Source organism: Anabas testudineus, chromosome 6 (assembly GCF_900324465.2).
Source record: "Anabas testudineus chromosome 6, fAnaTes1.2, whole genome shotgun sequence".
NCBI lineage: Eukaryota > Metazoa > Chordata > Actinopteri > Anabantiformes > Anabantidae > Anabas > Anabas testudineus.
The window spans coordinates 12130755-12148099 of NC_046615.1; the positions used below are offsets into that span (position 1 = coordinate 12130755).

Below are 17345 nucleotides of genomic sequence, written 5' to 3' on the forward strand. Positions count from 1 at the left end.
GAATAATCCTCACATAAAATGACATTATACAGAATAGAATAAATTTCCTGATTGGTTGAAGGTGCGCCTCGAGAAAGTTCGGCACTGATATGAGAGAAGACGCTCTCCCTGTCTGGCGCTATGGGTTCATGTGATAGATATATAATTGTTATATTTTACTGATATTAAAGCTCCCATGTAAATGTACATTTTAATTTCCAGTTTCCACATACACTCTCTTGCATAGAGTGAAAAATGCACAGGACATACTGTAAAACGTAACATCCTTATCATGCCCTCAGGTGTATGCCAGGGGTTGTTGTTTTCACTGTAATATATAGTTAGCCCTTCCACCAATTTACACTGTCACTGCTAATGGGGCAATTAACCACTGTGATACCCCCCAGGCAGACGGAGAGCCAAAAGCTTCCCAACTCCAAACTTGTCTTTATGACATTTATATGACAAAATGTGGGGGAAGCTGGGGACCCATCTGACACCTTGGAGGGTCCTTAATGTCACTACCTCCCTTACCCCCGCCCTGGTCCGCCCCCGGGTATGGCGCTGAGCAGGAAGTGTAATACATCATGTACAGGAGAAGCTTAGGCCCCATCCAGAAGTGAGAAAACTTTGTACTGCATCCAAAGACTTAATAGTGTAAAGCTGATTTACACACAGTGTCCACTTCAGTATGATTGTGAATATAAACGTGTTTCATGCACACACAAACACACTTCCAGCTATCACACTCTAAGTTGACCTCTCCCTTCATTTAAACCTTTTTCGGTGTCTATAAGTCCCTCTATCTTTGTCTCTGCTCACATTCCCCCTGTCCTTCTTACATCCCTAAGGAAGCAATAACCTCCATAGCAAGTGCTTCCCCTTGAGCCGTTGTCATAGTAACTTGTGGGCTGGTCGACATGACAACACCACCATGGTCCAGAGATAGATTATAGGCCAGAAATGGGGAGGGAGAAGGCACATGGGGGATTTGCACCCCCTTTAATTTGGTTTGCCTGATTCTGATTCATAATGGGTTTTTTTCTCTCTCTCTCTCTAAAGGCGAGGTGCGGTCACAGTCAACCTGCTTTACATTTAAAAACGGTATTTACAGCCTACAAACAGTGTCGGCCTCCAAGCACCTCCATTGCAGAGTTACCTGCTTTACTCTATGGCACCTGGATGGACATTAATTAGGGAGAAACAATGTGTTGTAAAGTGAAATGGATAAAAATGTTTTCTATAATAACAATAATGCCAATAATACAATTTAACCAAATAGTGTGCTGATTTCTGATTCTATATTTCCATGACACACCAGAGAAAAAAAAAAAAACAGTGGTCATTTTCTTCTAATGCAAACCTTAGTACTTCAAAGCATTTGTGTGTTGTGACACTTTGACCTTTTGGACACTTACTGTAATCTCCAGATTTGTTAGCATGAAATACAGGTGTCTAGAAGACAAAAAAGATTAATTAAGTCCATGTCTGACCAATATTTCATTTTCTGAATCTAAGGACAGTTACTGTAAATGTCCTTGCAAAAATGTATTGATTTTGTCATACCACAAGTTAGACAGGTTCAATATTACTGCAATTCAGTCTAATAAACCTGCTGTACACAGGAGAGAGCTCGTGGCTACTTCTCAAACAAAATGCAGCAATGGAAATTTGACAGCAAATATAATCAATAGTCTGAATGTGAAAGAGGAACTAGAAAAAGTTAATAGAAGACATAGTTCATGCAGTACAGATTTGCACAAATATGCTTTAATTGTATATTACATTTTGCATTTATAATAATACTCCTGTTTTTCATAATGAACCAGTAGGATGGTCCTTCAAGATGAGAAAGAATCCCTATACATATATATTGAACAGGGTGGTGACCCCCAACCTGCTCCAGGGATGCTGAACCTCAGGTGACCCTGATCTCTGACCCCTTTGGAGTGGGTAGCAAGCAAAAAGAGATATTTTCTATATGGATCAATAAGTACTATTACTAATCGGGACTAATAAATACAACATATAGAAGTTAATAGAATATTTGTTTGATTTCAAATATATTGTTTGAAAAAATTTTGCAGTGAAAACAAATTAAATCTGAAATCTGAAAAGACGTCTTTGATAAATCGCAAAACATGATTAGCTTATAATTGTAGTGTGTGTGTTTTGTTTGTTTTCCAGTTACTTTGATAGTAGAAATACCTTTGAAACGACAGACCTGCCTTTGTACTTCCGTAAAATTGCTGCAGTCATGGCAAACCTTTCTCTCAACTCAACCTTTCTCTTCTCCTTCAGGTGCTCCCACCTACATTCACATCACCCAGCCACAGTAGACTGTCTTTTGGTTATGAGCTCTTTCATTCATTATTGCGCACTTTGAAATTATTCAGTCATGCTTCTCCTCTGCCCTCGTTTGTTTTAGTGATTCTTTTTTGTTTTGGATATGTTTGATGTGCACGCTTCCTTTCGTTTTTTATTGCCTCTGCCTTTGACAGATGAATTTCTCCTTGGGGATCAATAAAGTGTATCATCTCATTTCATCTCATCTCATCACCTTGGCTATGGCCTCCTGCAGGAGAACATTAATAACATTAATGTTAGATGTAGATGAGTGTGCCTACAGGTAGCCAGTATTTGGATACATTATTCATACTATTTCCAGTTCATATAAAATGGCTCAGCAACAAAGGACTCCTATAAAACTGAGCAACAGCGCCCCTCGATGGTCGAAGCCTGTAACTGAAAGTAGACTGGCAGCAATTTTACGAACGCGTCTTCTCGGACACCGTACATTCGCGGAAGTAATCATAAACATTATTTATAAATAGGTTGTTGCAGTTTACACGGGATAATTTTACACAAACTGTCTTCTTAACTGGTGTTGTTTATATTTTTGATTACAGGGTATTAAACATGCAAGATGAATGGGAAGAGGAGGTATGAAATTTCCACGCATTTATGTTTATTTGATCAATCAACCTTAGCTTCGTGTGGCTAAAACGTTAGCTAACCTCAACATATACATTGAGTTCTCACTAAATGACGATTGAAGCATTTGTTATTGTTTTAACTTCTGCAGGAGGTTTTGAGACTAACAGATAATAATTATAAAATTATCTCCACGTGGTCCGTGTTTCAATGCCACACTACATTCATTAAATTTTCCACCTACATATCGTGGATTATCTGGCAACGTAAATAGGAAGCTGTAAAATAATAAAGCTCAAAATTTTGTCTTTCATGTCGTTGTGTCCATTTGAAAATGTATGGACTGAGAAAACAATAAACATGTCCTTGTGTGTGTTTAGGAACAGCTTGTTGTGGTGGAGCTCTCTGGTATAATCAACAATGAATTTCTGACCAGGTCTTGGGAAACATGCAAGATATTGGTGAGTCCTGGGTTTCATTGTAGTGAGCAAGGAAGGACAAGGAGCCTGGCCAATGTGCAGGACGCTGACACACTGTACACAAATTACTGTCAGTCCTTCACTGCAGCTTCACTGATTTAGTTGTTTCATTTGTGTTTAAGGATATTGACAGCGAGAAGCCCATGATGCAAATCGGACAGTATGTTTTTGCAGGAGAGTATGAAGGTAAGACTTAAACAGTATAGAAAAAATACATAACTACCTATGTAGTGTAACAGACTCATGTATATATGACATTTGCCCTCTCTTTTTCTTCTGACATGTCACCAACAACATGCCAACCCCAAAGAGTAATTTTCTGGCTACAAATGCTTAAATTGATTGCCTACAGTGATTTCCCTAGTGAGCCATTATCAAAAGTCTGATAATTGTTTAATCAGTAGCATTAATATTGTCTTGTTTTACAATGGAGGGTTTAGAAACAGAACTGTGTCTTTTGCAAGCTGATCACAATTGGACTGGACTTCCTTCCTGTTAGGTCGGCCTAACAAGAAGCAAGTTCAAGTTGCCATGACTCAATTTCCAGATAACATTTACAAGCAATTTTCAAAATATGAAGTACAAGCAGAACATCAATTAAGTAGTGTGGACTATTATTACTGGCTCTGAGTGAGCTTCCGTAATAGATTTTATAATTTTGATGAATTATTTAACAAAAATGTGTTAATTTTTAAAGATTCTTTGGGAGCATGCGTGCTGTTTGAGGAGGGACCGCAAAAAGGTACGACCCACCTCCATACGTTTTTGGTGTTTACTGCTGTAAGTTATATAGTACCTGAGTTATTATTTTTTTGTTTTCTTTCTGTGTATGTTTGCAGAAAAAGCAGCCAGCGATCCAGAGCTCAAGTATATGTGCCACACTGTAAAGAAACTAATGATGCAGCGAATCTTTCTCACTGAGAAGAAAGAAGGTGAAACCATCATGAAACAGCCAAGCTAACCACAGCACGTAGTCTGTTGTGCTCATTTACTTCTAATATTTAGACGTTGCTGTGTTTCAGGAGTAGCTAGAACAGACCTGAAAAAATAATCTTACTTTCGCACAACCTTATAAAAAATCTATATATGACTACTTCTGTTCTTCTGGCAGGAAGTGGTGATGATGATGAACAGGACAACACCTGTCAGTCCAATCAAGAAGATGAAGCTGACCTACAGGGGGAAGTAGATGAAGAGATAAGCAACACAGACTTGGAAGACTTAGCAGCAAGTTGATGTGTATAGTTTTGTTATATTGTGACCTCACTGTACATTTGTAAGACTACAGTCATTTGGATCTATAGAGTCAAGCAGTATCTAAGAGTATAGCTGTAAGGCATGCTTTTTTTTTTTTTTTTTACTTTTTTGGATATTGTGAAGACCAAAGGATTAAGTGATAAATTGAAAAAAGTATTGGTAGACAAACTAAGGAAGGAATTGTCGCAACTCTGGAGACAACCCAGCTTGGGCTGAAAGGTTATAGTAGGGATGTGGTCATTTAAGAATTAACAATTTATACATTATGTAAGAAGTAAGAAGGATATTGGACTTATTTTTCTTATGTATAATAAGTTAGTATTACCACCACTACTGTTGCTACATTGATGCCAAAAGAATTAATAGTTACATTAATCACTCATCTCATCTTAATCTGCTTTTGTTGTTGTTGTTGTTGTTGTTGTTTTTATTTTTGTTTTGGTTTGTGGAGTTTCTGATTGACTTTTGCATGTATTTACGAAGCAAAAGTTGATCAATGAAGAAAAAACCCAGTGTATAAGAACTAAAACAATTAAATAAAAAGCATTTCTGCTGCAGTTCGTGGTGTTTATTTGGGGCATTTACTGTCTAGTTTACTTTTACTAGTGTCTCCTCTCAGTTATGAATGAACGGGGTTTTTGTTGACTTTGAGGACGTGGCGGTTCTCGGCCAATCCAATCACCGATGTTCTCTTGAAGCCGACCAATCAGCGGGCGACATGGCACTGGCTTTCTCGGAGCCTGATTGGTCGGTTGTGGTTTTAGCACAGGAAGTGCATGGGTGTGTTTCCGAGGGGAGGATCCGCAGCTGCAACGACGAACTTCCCAGCAGACACCGGTGAGTTCTCCCGGTTAATTACTTTTCTAAATATCAATATAACTCAAATATAATTTGCTTATACGCGATATTTAGAAATACCCAACATGACAACTAATTTAGGCGGTGGTATATTTTCTGGGGATGTGTAAAACGGATGTAGAAACTAACTGGACGCTAGGTTAGCCAGTCTAATGTTAGTCTCCAACCCTGATCCAGTAACGGTGGCTAATTAGAAATAACGGTCACAAACCGAAGATACCGACTTGTTCTATTAAAAACTTACTAAATCTAAATTTAAAGTCTCGACATACGCAAAGGTTACGCTTCAGAAATTGCGATTTGTCACGGGAAGTTATTCAAGATAGTCGTGAATTTCTTGATAAAGGTAAATTCTTATTAAAGGTCCTGAAAAGTGTGAATAGTTGATTTCTGCCCTTTTGAATAAGCTGAAAGTTTGTTACTTGTATGATATGTATTTGTCTTTTTTTTATAGTGCCACATAATTAAAATAATGATGACAAATGTTAAATCCCTACAGTTGATATTCTCGTGAAAGTTTCAGAGTAAATTCATTTATATTTATTTTGTTTTTGCAGCCTAAACATAACCTGATCTTAACGAAACGCTAATGCTTTGTTAGGCTGCATACGTTTCACCTGGATGTACCTAATAAACTAACAGCTAAGTGTACTTTGTGTTTTAGTATGACTAAGTCAAAATTTAAAGTTGTCAGCTAATAGAAGTGGGACATTGCATCAGCTGAAATAGATTAGCTCTGTAGTCATAGTCTGAGCCCTTACTAGCACCGAGTCATACTTCTGAACTGACATGTTCACAGTTGCATCCCAGCCAAAAGCTGTGTGCAGTACTGGCACAATATGTTCATAGGCCATTATGAAAAGTTGACTGTACACTTCGATATGTATGCAAGCCAAAAGTATTTTCTAGAATGCACTGTTTAAGCAATAACCATAGCTTTTTGGTGTTTTTTGTCGTTTGCCTCTGGTCCAGACGGTTTGTACATACGCAGGATGGAGCTACGGCCACTTGTCATGTGCTTTGCTCTTTGTGTGGTTTATGCCACCAGCAAACCCACAGAGAAGAAGGACCGCGTTCACCACGATGATCCCCTCAGCAACCGAGAACATGATGATACAGAGAACTTTGACTATGACCATGAAGCCTTTCTTGGACAAGAGGAGGCTAAGACCTTTGACCAGCTCACACCAGAAGAGAGCAAGGAGAGACTTGGGTAGGAAATCATGTCATGGAAATTTTGTGAATCTGTTGATTTACTGGGTATATATAAAGTCAATAGCATCCTTTTTTGGATTTTTTTTTACAACAATCGCAGAACCCAATGGCGTAGTTTAACTTTAGGGATCAGTAAAGTTCATCTGAGGTTTCTGTTGTTTCTCTGTAGTATGTTGGTTGAACGTATAGATGAGGATAAGGATGGCTATGTGACAGTTGAGGAAATGAAGAAGTGGATCAAACACGCTCAGAAGAGGTGGATCTACGATGATGTGGATCGACAATGGAAGAGTCATGACCTGAACGGGGATGAAGCGGTGTCCTGGGAGGAGTACAAGAATGCCACATATGGATACATTCTTGGTACAGCTGTAGACAATTTTTCATTTGATCATTTCAGTATTATTAACTCCAGATTGCTAACACACAAACACACATCTACTTTTCTGAAATGACCTGCAGATGACCCCGACCCTGAAGATGGTTTCAGCTACAGGCAGATGATGGCTCGTGATGAGAGGAGATTCAAGATGGCTGACCAAGACAATGACATGAAAGCCAACAAGGAGGAGTTCACAGCCTTCCTTCATCCTGAGGAGTATGACCACATGAAAGATATTGTAGTGCTGGTGAGTGACACACAGTTAATTAAGACACCAACATTGTATCTTCTACATTCCTTCTTACTGTTCTGCACTTAATTTCCTGCACTTAATTTTTCCTCCAGGAAACTATGGAAGACATTGACAAGAATGGAGATGGTTTAATTGACCTGGATGAGTACATAGGCAAGTTCTTATAACCCAATGTCATACAGTATAATTCTCATCAGTTTGTACCACACACCAAAAGCTGAAATGTGTAAGAAAGAGTATTAGCACATTTCTAAGGAACCAATTTGAGGAACCATTATGAAACTAGCCAACTGCAAAGAATATGAATAAAAATAAAACATTGCAACATCATTAGCCCCCACTCCTACTCATCCTGTTAATTTTACCCTGTGCTTTAGGTGACATGTACAACCAAGAGGGAGATGCCACAGAACCGGAGTGGGTGAAGACAGAGAGGGAACAGTTCACTGAATTCAGAGACAAAAACAAAGATGGAAAGATGGACAAGGAGGAGACCAAAGACTGGATCCTGCCCAGTGACTATGACCATGCTGAGGCTGAGGCCAAGCATCTGGTCTATGAGTCAGATGCAGACAAAGTATGTACTGTCACGTTATAGAAATTCATGTTTCTCATCATTTTTACTTTCAGTCTCGCTCACTGAATACTGGGGGGGTGGAACGTCTTATTTGTGAATGGAGTCACAAATTAAAGTTTTATACGGTGTGTTTGATTGTGTGATTGCGTGTCCTATATGGCAACAAAACATAAAGCTAAATATAATTATATTCATAAAGTAATGAGCAGCGACTACTTCACAGTAAAGGGCATCTCTTGGCACCTCGTAACAGAGGTGGTCTTACTGTAGCTTTTGACTCTTTTCTTTCAGCCAGCATCAGCATCACAGTACAAGAGAATTAGACTTTCTAATCAGCCTTGCTGTTACTTTAATTATTTGGGACATGTTTGTGTATTTAAAAGAAGACAATATTTTTATTGTCCCTGCCAATCATCATGAGTGTAATTCATACAAGATATATCAGTATATGTTTTTTTAAATCTATAAGTAAAAGGCTCATCAGGTTTGGTATTGTCCATTTTTCAGGATGGCCGTCTGACCAAGGCAGAAATCGTGGAGAAGTACGACTTGTTCGTGGGTAGCCAGGCGACTGACTTCGGAGAGGCTCTGACTCGCCATGATGAATTTTAACATCCACCTTCCTTCAAAGACTGTGTCTTCATCTTGCGCTTACCACCTTACTCCGACAGTATATGGAGTGAATCCAACAAGATGAAATTGCCAGCCACGGACAATAATTTATTTAATTTTTTTGAATGTGTCCCATTGTACACACACTAACATTCTAAGTCATGTGTACATACATTCAGTGTGTTCTCATGCTCAGTTGTGTGTAGGTTTGGGATATATTGCCAGCCTTTGCTCTGCTTCCACGCACTACCCTTGTCCAGGTGAGGTGAAGTACAAACAGTGTTTGTTTTTGTTTGTTTTTTTTCTTAAAAAGTATGATTTTATGAAATAAAATGTTTTGTTAAACCCTTGATAGAACAGCAAGTTAAGGCTTGTGTTATACAAAATACGTCATTGTATCACTAAGTTTTTTCAGTACACTGTGAGTGAAACTGTTTTCTACCTATTACAATTTGTCCAATTCCTCTAATTATGTAGACGGGTCTAAATTTAAAACGCTAGTTGCTGATTAATCATTTGATCATTTATTGTGGTAATGCTGGAGTGTAGGATATTTGAAATAAAGAGCAACTTTAAAATTACAGTTACAATAAAGACAAGTTGGACAAGTGCAATACAGTGTCATCAGTGGGACTGCGCTGTGTTTGCTATTCCAAATGCTTTGTCCTTTAAGCTGCCTCCTCCTTTTCCTCATCACCTCAGTTTGTGTGTGAATCTTGTGTGTGTACATATATTATTTGTATTTTGATGACTGATTTGCCCCTTATTATAGTTTGAGTCTTGTTTACTCAACTACAGACTTATTTGTGTGCCAAGCAAATACTTTTGTAAACAGTTGGGAAAAATGAGCTCCTACCTGCAAACACGTTTCCCTCTGTATTATGTTTATTATGCCTGCATTATCACTACCACCATTTATAACCACTGTTGATAGTTTTTATGGTATACTATAATGTATATGATCATGTTTTTTACAGGCTCCCTGCAGAAACAAGCCTTTCACTAGTGACTTTACTGTAAATAATTTGTTGGTCTGCACATTGAACACTCTAACAATCAGGTCTAGATTTTGCAATTGAGAAGAATGTCTCAATAAAAAGAAATAAAATTTGAGCTCTTAGTGTGCTACATTCTTTTGACTTTCCAGACAAATTGTCCGCTGCTCTTTTCATGCAGCTATTTAAAATGTTGATAATACTCTATAGTTGTCAAAAGTTGTCTTTGTTTCTGTAAAAAAGAAAAACCAAAGTATAGACACTCGTCTTTATTCACCACCAAAACTCATCTGCACATTAAAATCTTTCATTTAACTCTCTTGTGCTTCGTATGCACATACGGGACACAATTGAGCTGTGCAGGTTTTAAAATGCGGAAGCAGCCAAACACCTGTCCAACTGGAGGCAGTGAGCATGCATGGCTGCAAAGTGCAGCACCATGCACCAACAGCCCTTTTCTTCTAGCCACGCTGCAGCCTCTCCTTTCCTCAACCTCCACTAACGTTGCCATCATTTTTGGAGAGTGAAAGTTTTACATCTAAATGTAAATTTATGGGGAAAAAATCACGTCACATAATTTCACACGGTAATAAACTTCTCATGGCTGGTTGTTACAATCAAACCATATGTTTACTCATGTTCAAAGAAAAAAACTGAGGCAGCTTGTATAATAGGCAAAAGAAAAGAATTAACGCTGCAGTACACTATGTAAAAGTTTTGAACAAACAGTAGTCTGCAGCTATAAAAAAATAAATCTACACAGAACCACACAGGGTGCAAAACTGCTGAACAAGAGTACATTTAGATTCAGATTTGTGTGTTTGTGTGTGGTTATAGTGGGCGAACACTGTATGCTTTATTTGTGAAAAACATATGATTTATACATTTAGTTTGAAATGGTTTTTTGTTTGTTTTTATTAACCATGACATTCATTCCTGACAGCTAAGCTAAATAGGTGGTATGACTGTAACAGCATTGTGTATTATAAGTAATTGGACATCATTCATGTAAGCTTATTTAATGTATATGTTTAAATATATACAGTGTTAAGGTGTGTCTTTCCTTATACCGTCCCTGTGTGTATGCACAGTATTCTGTCCTCTTCCATGTCTCACCAGTATCTACAGCAGAACCAGACTTCTTCTTCTTCTTCTTCTTCTTGCTTGCTGATGTGTCCGCTGTCCACTGTCTGTCATCCGTCCTCACCTTACCTCCTCCGTGCTCTGTCGCCTGCCCCGTCACTTTAAGTGCCTGCGATATTATAGTAACATCATTTAGTAAATGTGATAAAAATGGGATTACAACGAGCAATCACACGGAGCAGCTCTTCTTCGTCTGACTCTAACTCATCCTCACCCTCACTGTTCTTGTCTGCATCTTCATCTCCCAGAAAACCATCATCATCCCCATCCCCCACCCTGCAGCCATCCTTGGTGGTTCCTGAGTTTGTTGAAGCCCTTCTGTCCTGGGATGAGCTACTGGCATCAGCACCTGGTTGTTCTGAGTGGTCTATTTGATCCAGTGATGTGGAAGGTTGGTCTGTCTCTGTGCTTAGAGCCGTAGATGTTCGCTCTGGTGTTACTGGTGGTGTATCAAGAGGAGATGTATCTATATGTACTAGTTTGGCTTTTAAAGGTGCATGCTCTGGGGTAGGTGGAGGTGTGCTCGTTGGCTTGGAGAGGGATGTGGAAAGCAAAGGTGAATATGGGGGTGTCTTCACACGGGGTTTGCGAAAGGGCTTGTCTATTTCTGCTGAAGCGATTCGCGTATGACTGCATGGAATACTGGACTGAGAGGAAGGGCTGGTGACAGCTGGGTCGTCGTTGGTGGTTGTCTGTGCAGTTTCTGAATCGGGACAGGTAGAAGTTGGAGTGTTAGTGGCATCGCGAGTTACAGGGCTTGAACTGGTGTCATGCGGTGTCTCCGTAGGGTCCAGCACCGTATCATGTGGAGAGGTCACTGAGTTGAGGTTTTCTTGAGGTGGAGCAGACTCTTGAGCAGTGTGCGCAGGGCTCCCATCTGCAGCGGGCGTGTTGAAAGTGGGCGAACTAGAGGAGCTTTTGGTTGGCGTAAAAACGTTATTATTGAAGAACACAGGTCTCTGTGGGCTTTCAGTGGGGGGGAAGCTGGTGTCGCATGCAGCAGTCGTTCTGGATGGAACCGGGTCTCTGCAGGATGGGAGGTCTTGGAGGGTGTACACATCAGGTTTATCTGGGAAGCTGAAAGAAGGATTGTAGGCTCTGTATTCTTCTTTGCTGTAGGGTGCCTCCTCCATGTGTGACATGGCACTACGGTGACTAACCTGAGGAGTGACCACAGTCAATGAGTCAATACCTGGAAACAAGACTCAGAGTGTAGGGGTGGGATCGCGGGCTAAATGGGAAGGTTTTGCAGACTGGGTTGGTGCTCGCTATGTTTACTATGACAGCTCTAACTTGTTGATGTGGAGCAGATATATCGTTTACCATGTTCCACATCTTAGTTTACCATGTTTGCCAAGTAGCACAAAATGGAAAGTACTCTTACACTTGAGGTAATATCAGAGGATTCTCAAAGATATTATGATTCATCCTGAGGACAACATGGAAGTCAATAGAATCTATCCAGCTGTTGTGGAAACACTTCACTCAAAATCCCAACCTCAGGGCGGGGATGGAGGAAAAGTTAGAAGCTCTTCAAGACTATTATATTATATTATATTATAGGATAACTATTCTACACAAAGCAGTCATACAATTAACTAAGTTTATTACTATATACAGTTAAAGGAATGACAAAGGAAAACAGGACAAGAGTGAAAAGGAGCTGCGAGAGAATATAAATAACTCACCAGTTGGAACCACCGTAAACTCTGTGAGTATACAGACAATGCAGGTTAATTAGAAGTAACAGAGAAACAAATGCTGGTAAATATGAAACAGGTTATTAAGTTATAGTCTTACCACATTGGGGTGTTTGCCCTGGGCCACACAGCCTCTCTCCAGTGGACCCCTCTTTACCTTTTGTTTTTTCTTCAGCCACATCCCTACATACAAGATACATCCGAGTACAGTCATCAACACCATGCTCAGAAACAACGCTTTTCCCATAGTACAGCCTGTCAGACGGTCATCTCCCAGTGGACTGTGAGGAACTGCGGAGTGCAAACACATATAGCAGAGTTTGTTTCAGTTTGCAGGATCATCAGTGATCAGAAGTGATTGCGATTGTGTATTTCTGTGTCCTTACTTGGTTGTCCTTCAGTTAACACCTCGACCACTACAGTAGCATAGGTGGCGTCACCTGACTCTTGGTCTGTAGCCATTACCTGCAAAGTATTTTGACTTATTGTCACATCACCAACATCTTATTTACTCATTCTTATTTCTCATTAAACAAGCAAGGTTGTGCAACACAGTGAACTGACAGATGGAGCTGTACAGATATAGTCGGTAACATGACTTTTTCTTTAAAATACTGGTTAATTTTTCTTTTCTTACCAAACTTCCAGGTTCAGTTGGAGTCAACATGAATATGAATCAAATCAGAGGCTCACCTCTAGAACGTGTTTCTGTCTTGGTTTGAGTTGACTGGTCCTAGTGATCAGAAACCCCTCACGTGTGACTTGGTAGATGTCTGTGTGATTGGATGTAGGACTGAAGGTGAAGTAGATCATGGGATTGAAACTCTGTGGGGAAAAAAATCAGATGATGTGTTACAAAAAAAAAAAACAAAGTGAATGTAAGTTATTTTGTACTGTGGGTGCACTTTGTATCTAGCAGCTCTTACATTGTTAAAGTCCTGGTCTTGTACGTGTAACATCAGTGCTTTGCTGCCGTAGGTGTTGACCAGAGAGGCAGAGCTTTTCCCTGCAGTCACAAAACCGTGATATTCAGCCCTGTCAAACTCCGGGTAAAACTGGTTCACTGCCAGAACTCGGACCAATACTTTAGTAATAGAGTACTTCCTGGGGTCGTCATCCTGATATGCCTGGGCGTGAGATACAGAGCAGAGAGAGATCAACACTGGGAGTACAAAAGAAAAGTGCACGTTTCAAGCATGCAGCTAACACAGAGTACGGGAGTCTTACCATGACTTGAAGATGCAGTGCTGGAGTTGTGAGTCTGTCTCTCACACCCTGAGTCAGTTTCACTTCCCCTGTTTTTCTGTCCATCAGAAAACGGCCATTTTTGTCTCCTAACATGAACACAAATGCAGATGCACACATAAACGAGCGGCACGTTTTAAATATCGATGAGCATTGGTGTATATGGTACCTGAAATAATGGCGTAACTGAGTGGAGAGCTGAGACCACTGTCTCCGTCCACTGCACGAATGGGACCGGGAGAGAAGTCCAACGTAATGTCCTAAAGTGTAACAAATGTTTTGCGCTTGACAAATGAAATTCTTATATCACAGTGGCTCATTGTAATAAATATTAAGTCAATAACCCGGTAAGTTAATCTGAGATGTGCTAATCAAGATGGCCTAATTTATTCAGTACAATTGTAACTGATGACAGTAGATGTTAATTAAACACATCACAGGTTACACAGGTCAAGTCACAAGTTACATGCTGTGGTGTGGTAATTAAAGAAGAATACAACCACTGACCTCTTCCCCCTCTGTGACATTGACAGTATACACTGGGCTGGTGCAGATGTGACTGGTCTCATCCTGGTAAAGCAGAGTGCAGGGCATAAACTGTGGGTACTGGTCATCTCCATCCTGGACTGTAATGGTGATGTTGGTGCTGGTGTTGAAGCGCTCGACAGTGTTCATTTCCTGAGATAATGACAAGTCAGCTTTTCTTCAGAGGATATTACAAACACAGTCACACACCTTTGATGGATAAATAGATACATGACCGGAGGTGTGGTTCATCTTCTCTAATAACAATCCAATAAGGCATATAAGGTAATGAATTTGTGTAATTGTAGGGAAGGATGGTAATTTACACAAAGGTGTGCAAAAAATGAAATGTCTGTAGCTCACCGAGGCGTGAATGGTGATAGTGAGCTGGGTTTTGGTCTCATAGTCTAGAGACTTGGATAAAATCACTTCTCCACTGCTGGGGAGATCAAACCTGAAATACTCTGCATCAGGCTGGATTACACACACACACACACACACACACACACACACACAAATACATAAACAATATTGTAATAGATGTGTGTGTTGTTTCTAAAATATTAATAGTGAAATAGAACCCACTGATGTCTGGTCAATGGAGTAAATGATCTTGTCATTATCTGCGTCTGTGGCACGGACGGTAAAGACCACAGTATTTACTGGAGTCAGCTGGAAAACACACAGATCGACAAGCAGACATAATGTTCATCTTGTGTGTTTCGCGACTGCATGAACACAATTGTGACACGTGTCTGTGAAAGTGCAGTACCTCACTGATGATAAGAGACTGAACAGTGTCTTCTGCAAATGCTGGTGAATTATCATTCTCGTCAAGAACCTCCACCACAACCCTGTACATACTCTACAACAAGAGCCAAATATACACTGTAGAGAACAGGTGTGTGAGATATTATTAGAAGAAGAATTATTGGTAAGATGGTGGGACGACATGTACCTGAAATGTGTCTTCTTCATAACATGACAACTCAGCTATTAGGACAGGACCCTGAGCCTGAGAGATAGGAAAACAGAGAGACACCAAAAGATGCAAAAATAAGACCCTCATTCAACATGACAAAACATTTGAATAAAACATGCAAATCCCAATATAGGATTAGGTGCATTAAAAAGAAGACAACATTTCTGAAGGGAGGAAGACACACATTGAATCGATGCTCTCACACAGACTGTAATGAATTAAGTGAATTCTACATGTGCACCCTCTTGGTCATGTGTGAAGTACAGCATACTGTACGATCACTATTTTTAGTTAGGAAATATTTCCTTTTCAATGACACTGTGAGTAGAATGAGAAACAGGGAAAGAGAGAAACTGATAATCTGGTTGACCCTTTAACTGCTGCCATGATCTAAGACTGCTAGATGGGAAGAGGGTGATGTAAGTTGTGTTCTGTCCAAGGACGAGTTTATAATCTCTGATAGTTTGTCTAAACTTAGACACAGTTTCTTCATTGCAGCTCCAGACTTTTACCAACAATGCGTACAGAGGCCAGGAAATGTGGTTGCACACATAAAAATCCTAACACTTGCATTATATTTCCTGACTTGAAACAAAAGCTGCAACTCTCATTCAGAGATTAGGGCGGCATTTCCTGACTCTGTTACCTCTCGGTCGAGGACCTTGTCAGCTGATGTGTTCAGCCGGATGTTTCTATCATCCAAGAAGAACCAGTCAGCATCCCTTCCACTCAGGCTCCAATAAACTCCTTCCATTGTAGTGTCAGTCAGCTCAGCAATCACTTTTCCTGTAAGGCTGTTTTCTCTGATTGTTGCAAATATATCCTGGCCATCCAAACATCCAGCCCACCCTGACATTCCTGTGTGAAACAGAAATCCACGCCCCAAAAAACACATATGCAAAAGTTAGCGATGTATGAATTCTGACCAAGACCTGATGAGCTTTTACAAGAATGGCCATAAATCAGCTCTACCTGTGGCTGTGTACTGACATACGAGGACCAGCAGTGAGCAGACCACAGCACTGGCATGACACAAACTCCATTTCAGGTCAGGGAGGGCCATTCCTGGGCTTGGTCAGGCCTGAGGAACCAGGTTTTTCTGAAGGAAACAGCGAACACGATTACCCAAACAGAGCTTTCATCTTCTACAGTACAAATGAGTGAGATAGGCTGACCTTTATTCTGGGCCTTTATGGCAATGCATCAAGGCAACAATCATCATTAGGTTAAGACTCTCTCTATTCAAATGCACATGCACACTATACACTATCTTTTAATTCCCTCAAATCCCCTGTAAGTGGGCTTTTTTCCCACTGGCTTTGTTAGAGGAGACCAGTAGAATAGTAGCTTACGGTGCTTCTTTGACCTTGTTGCTCTCTTTACCTTTCATGTCTACATACAGGTGTGATGATATAGACTAAAGACTTTCTTCTTAATCTGTTATCATTTGAAATATTTAATGTGGACCTTGTGTTAATGCTGTATTTTATAGATACTGTATTTTTCAGTACACGCACCGAAAATAATAAGGTCAGAAACAGTTCAGCAACAATTCTGTAGTCATAATCACATCCTACCAAAACAACAAATCTGCTACTAATCAGAGGTAAAATCAACACATATTAGTTTTCCATTACACACTCAACTAAGCGTGGTCCTAGATGTGACGGCAGACTGACGGCGCTGTTGTTCAGGTGACTGACCTGTTGTTAAATCCTCTGCAGCTTGTCTGCGGGTCTCCGTGGCCTCCTACCTTGTGATGGAAGCAGCATCTCTGATTCCCAAATGCAAAATGCTAAGAAGCCACTCAGGAAAAACAAAACAAAAACAGGTCACACCAGCCACATTCACTCTGACACACGCACTAACATGCACACTGACCCATCTACACACATTAAAAACAGACTGCAGCTTACAGTGTGTGTCCTGATATAAATGCCAGCTCAGTGACTAAAGCCTGGGGGCGGGGCTTACCTGGTCATGGAGAAAGAGTGAGCCAATCAGATTAGAGGTGGCAAGAACCTGACGGTAAGGTCAGAGACTCAGGTCAGAGGTGAATTTAGAAGATTTGTCTGGCACAAAGACACTTGACCTCCATTAATAATTTGTCATGAGTCTGTTCTTGATCAAGATGCAGCTGATTTTATACAGAGCAGAAATCTCATTTTGTTTAGTTATGTCAGCTTGTATCACATTAAAAAATACATGT

General features: G+C 40.1%; 3 protein-coding genes across 4 annotated transcripts; 2 read left to right on the top strand and 1 right to left on the bottom strand.

The window, feature by feature from the left end:
* Positions 1–2777: 2777 nt before the first annotated feature.
* Positions 2778–5196, top strand: gtf3c6 (general transcription factor IIIC, polypeptide 6, alpha). Its single transcript, XM_026365761.1, has 6 exons — positions 2778–2922; positions 3294–3374; positions 3515–3578; positions 4090–4134; positions 4232–4324; positions 4504–5196. Exons 1-6 carry the CDS (start codon positions 2899–2901, stop codon positions 4626–4628), a joined length of 432 nt encoding a protein of 143 aa, XP_026221546.1. The 5' UTR covers positions 2778–2898; the 3' UTR covers positions 4629–5196.
* A 243-nt stretch (positions 5197–5439) lies between these two features.
* Positions 5440–9659, top strand: calub (calumenin b). The gene is made up of 7 exons (XM_026365733.1): positions 5440–5486; positions 6480–6720; positions 6892–7085; positions 7185–7351; positions 7450–7510; positions 7735–7934; positions 8442–9659. Exons 2-7 carry the CDS (start codon positions 6500–6502, stop codon positions 8544–8546), a joined length of 948 nt encoding a protein of 315 aa, XP_026221518.1. The 5' UTR covers positions 5440–5486; positions 6480–6499; the 3' UTR covers positions 8547–9659.
* Positions 9660–9795: 136 nt separating this feature from the next.
* Positions 9796–17161, bottom strand: LOC113165924 (cadherin-related family member 5). Of its 2 annotated transcripts, XM_026365732.1 has the most exons (17): positions 16840–17160; positions 16109–16235; positions 15783–15994; positions 15113–15169; positions 14927–15019; positions 14740–14826; positions 14518–14628; positions 14137–14307; positions 13799–13889; positions 13612–13718; positions 13311–13511; positions 13078–13209; positions 12771–12849; positions 12485–12675; positions 12373–12393; positions 10899–11844; positions 9796–10793 (listed from the first exon to the last, which is right to left on the bottom strand). In XM_026365732.1, exons 2-17 carry the CDS (start codon positions 16197–16199, stop codon positions 10786–10788), a joined length of 2598 nt encoding a protein of 865 aa, XP_026221517.1. In that variant the 5' UTR covers positions 16200–16235; positions 16840–17160; the 3' UTR covers positions 9796–10785. The 2 variants fall into 2 exon arrangements, with proteins under 2 accessions (XP_026221517.1, XP_026221516.1); XM_026365731.1 differs by having other exon boundaries at positions 9796–11844; positions 16840–17161.
* Between the last annotated feature and the right edge of the window lie 184 nt (positions 17162–17345).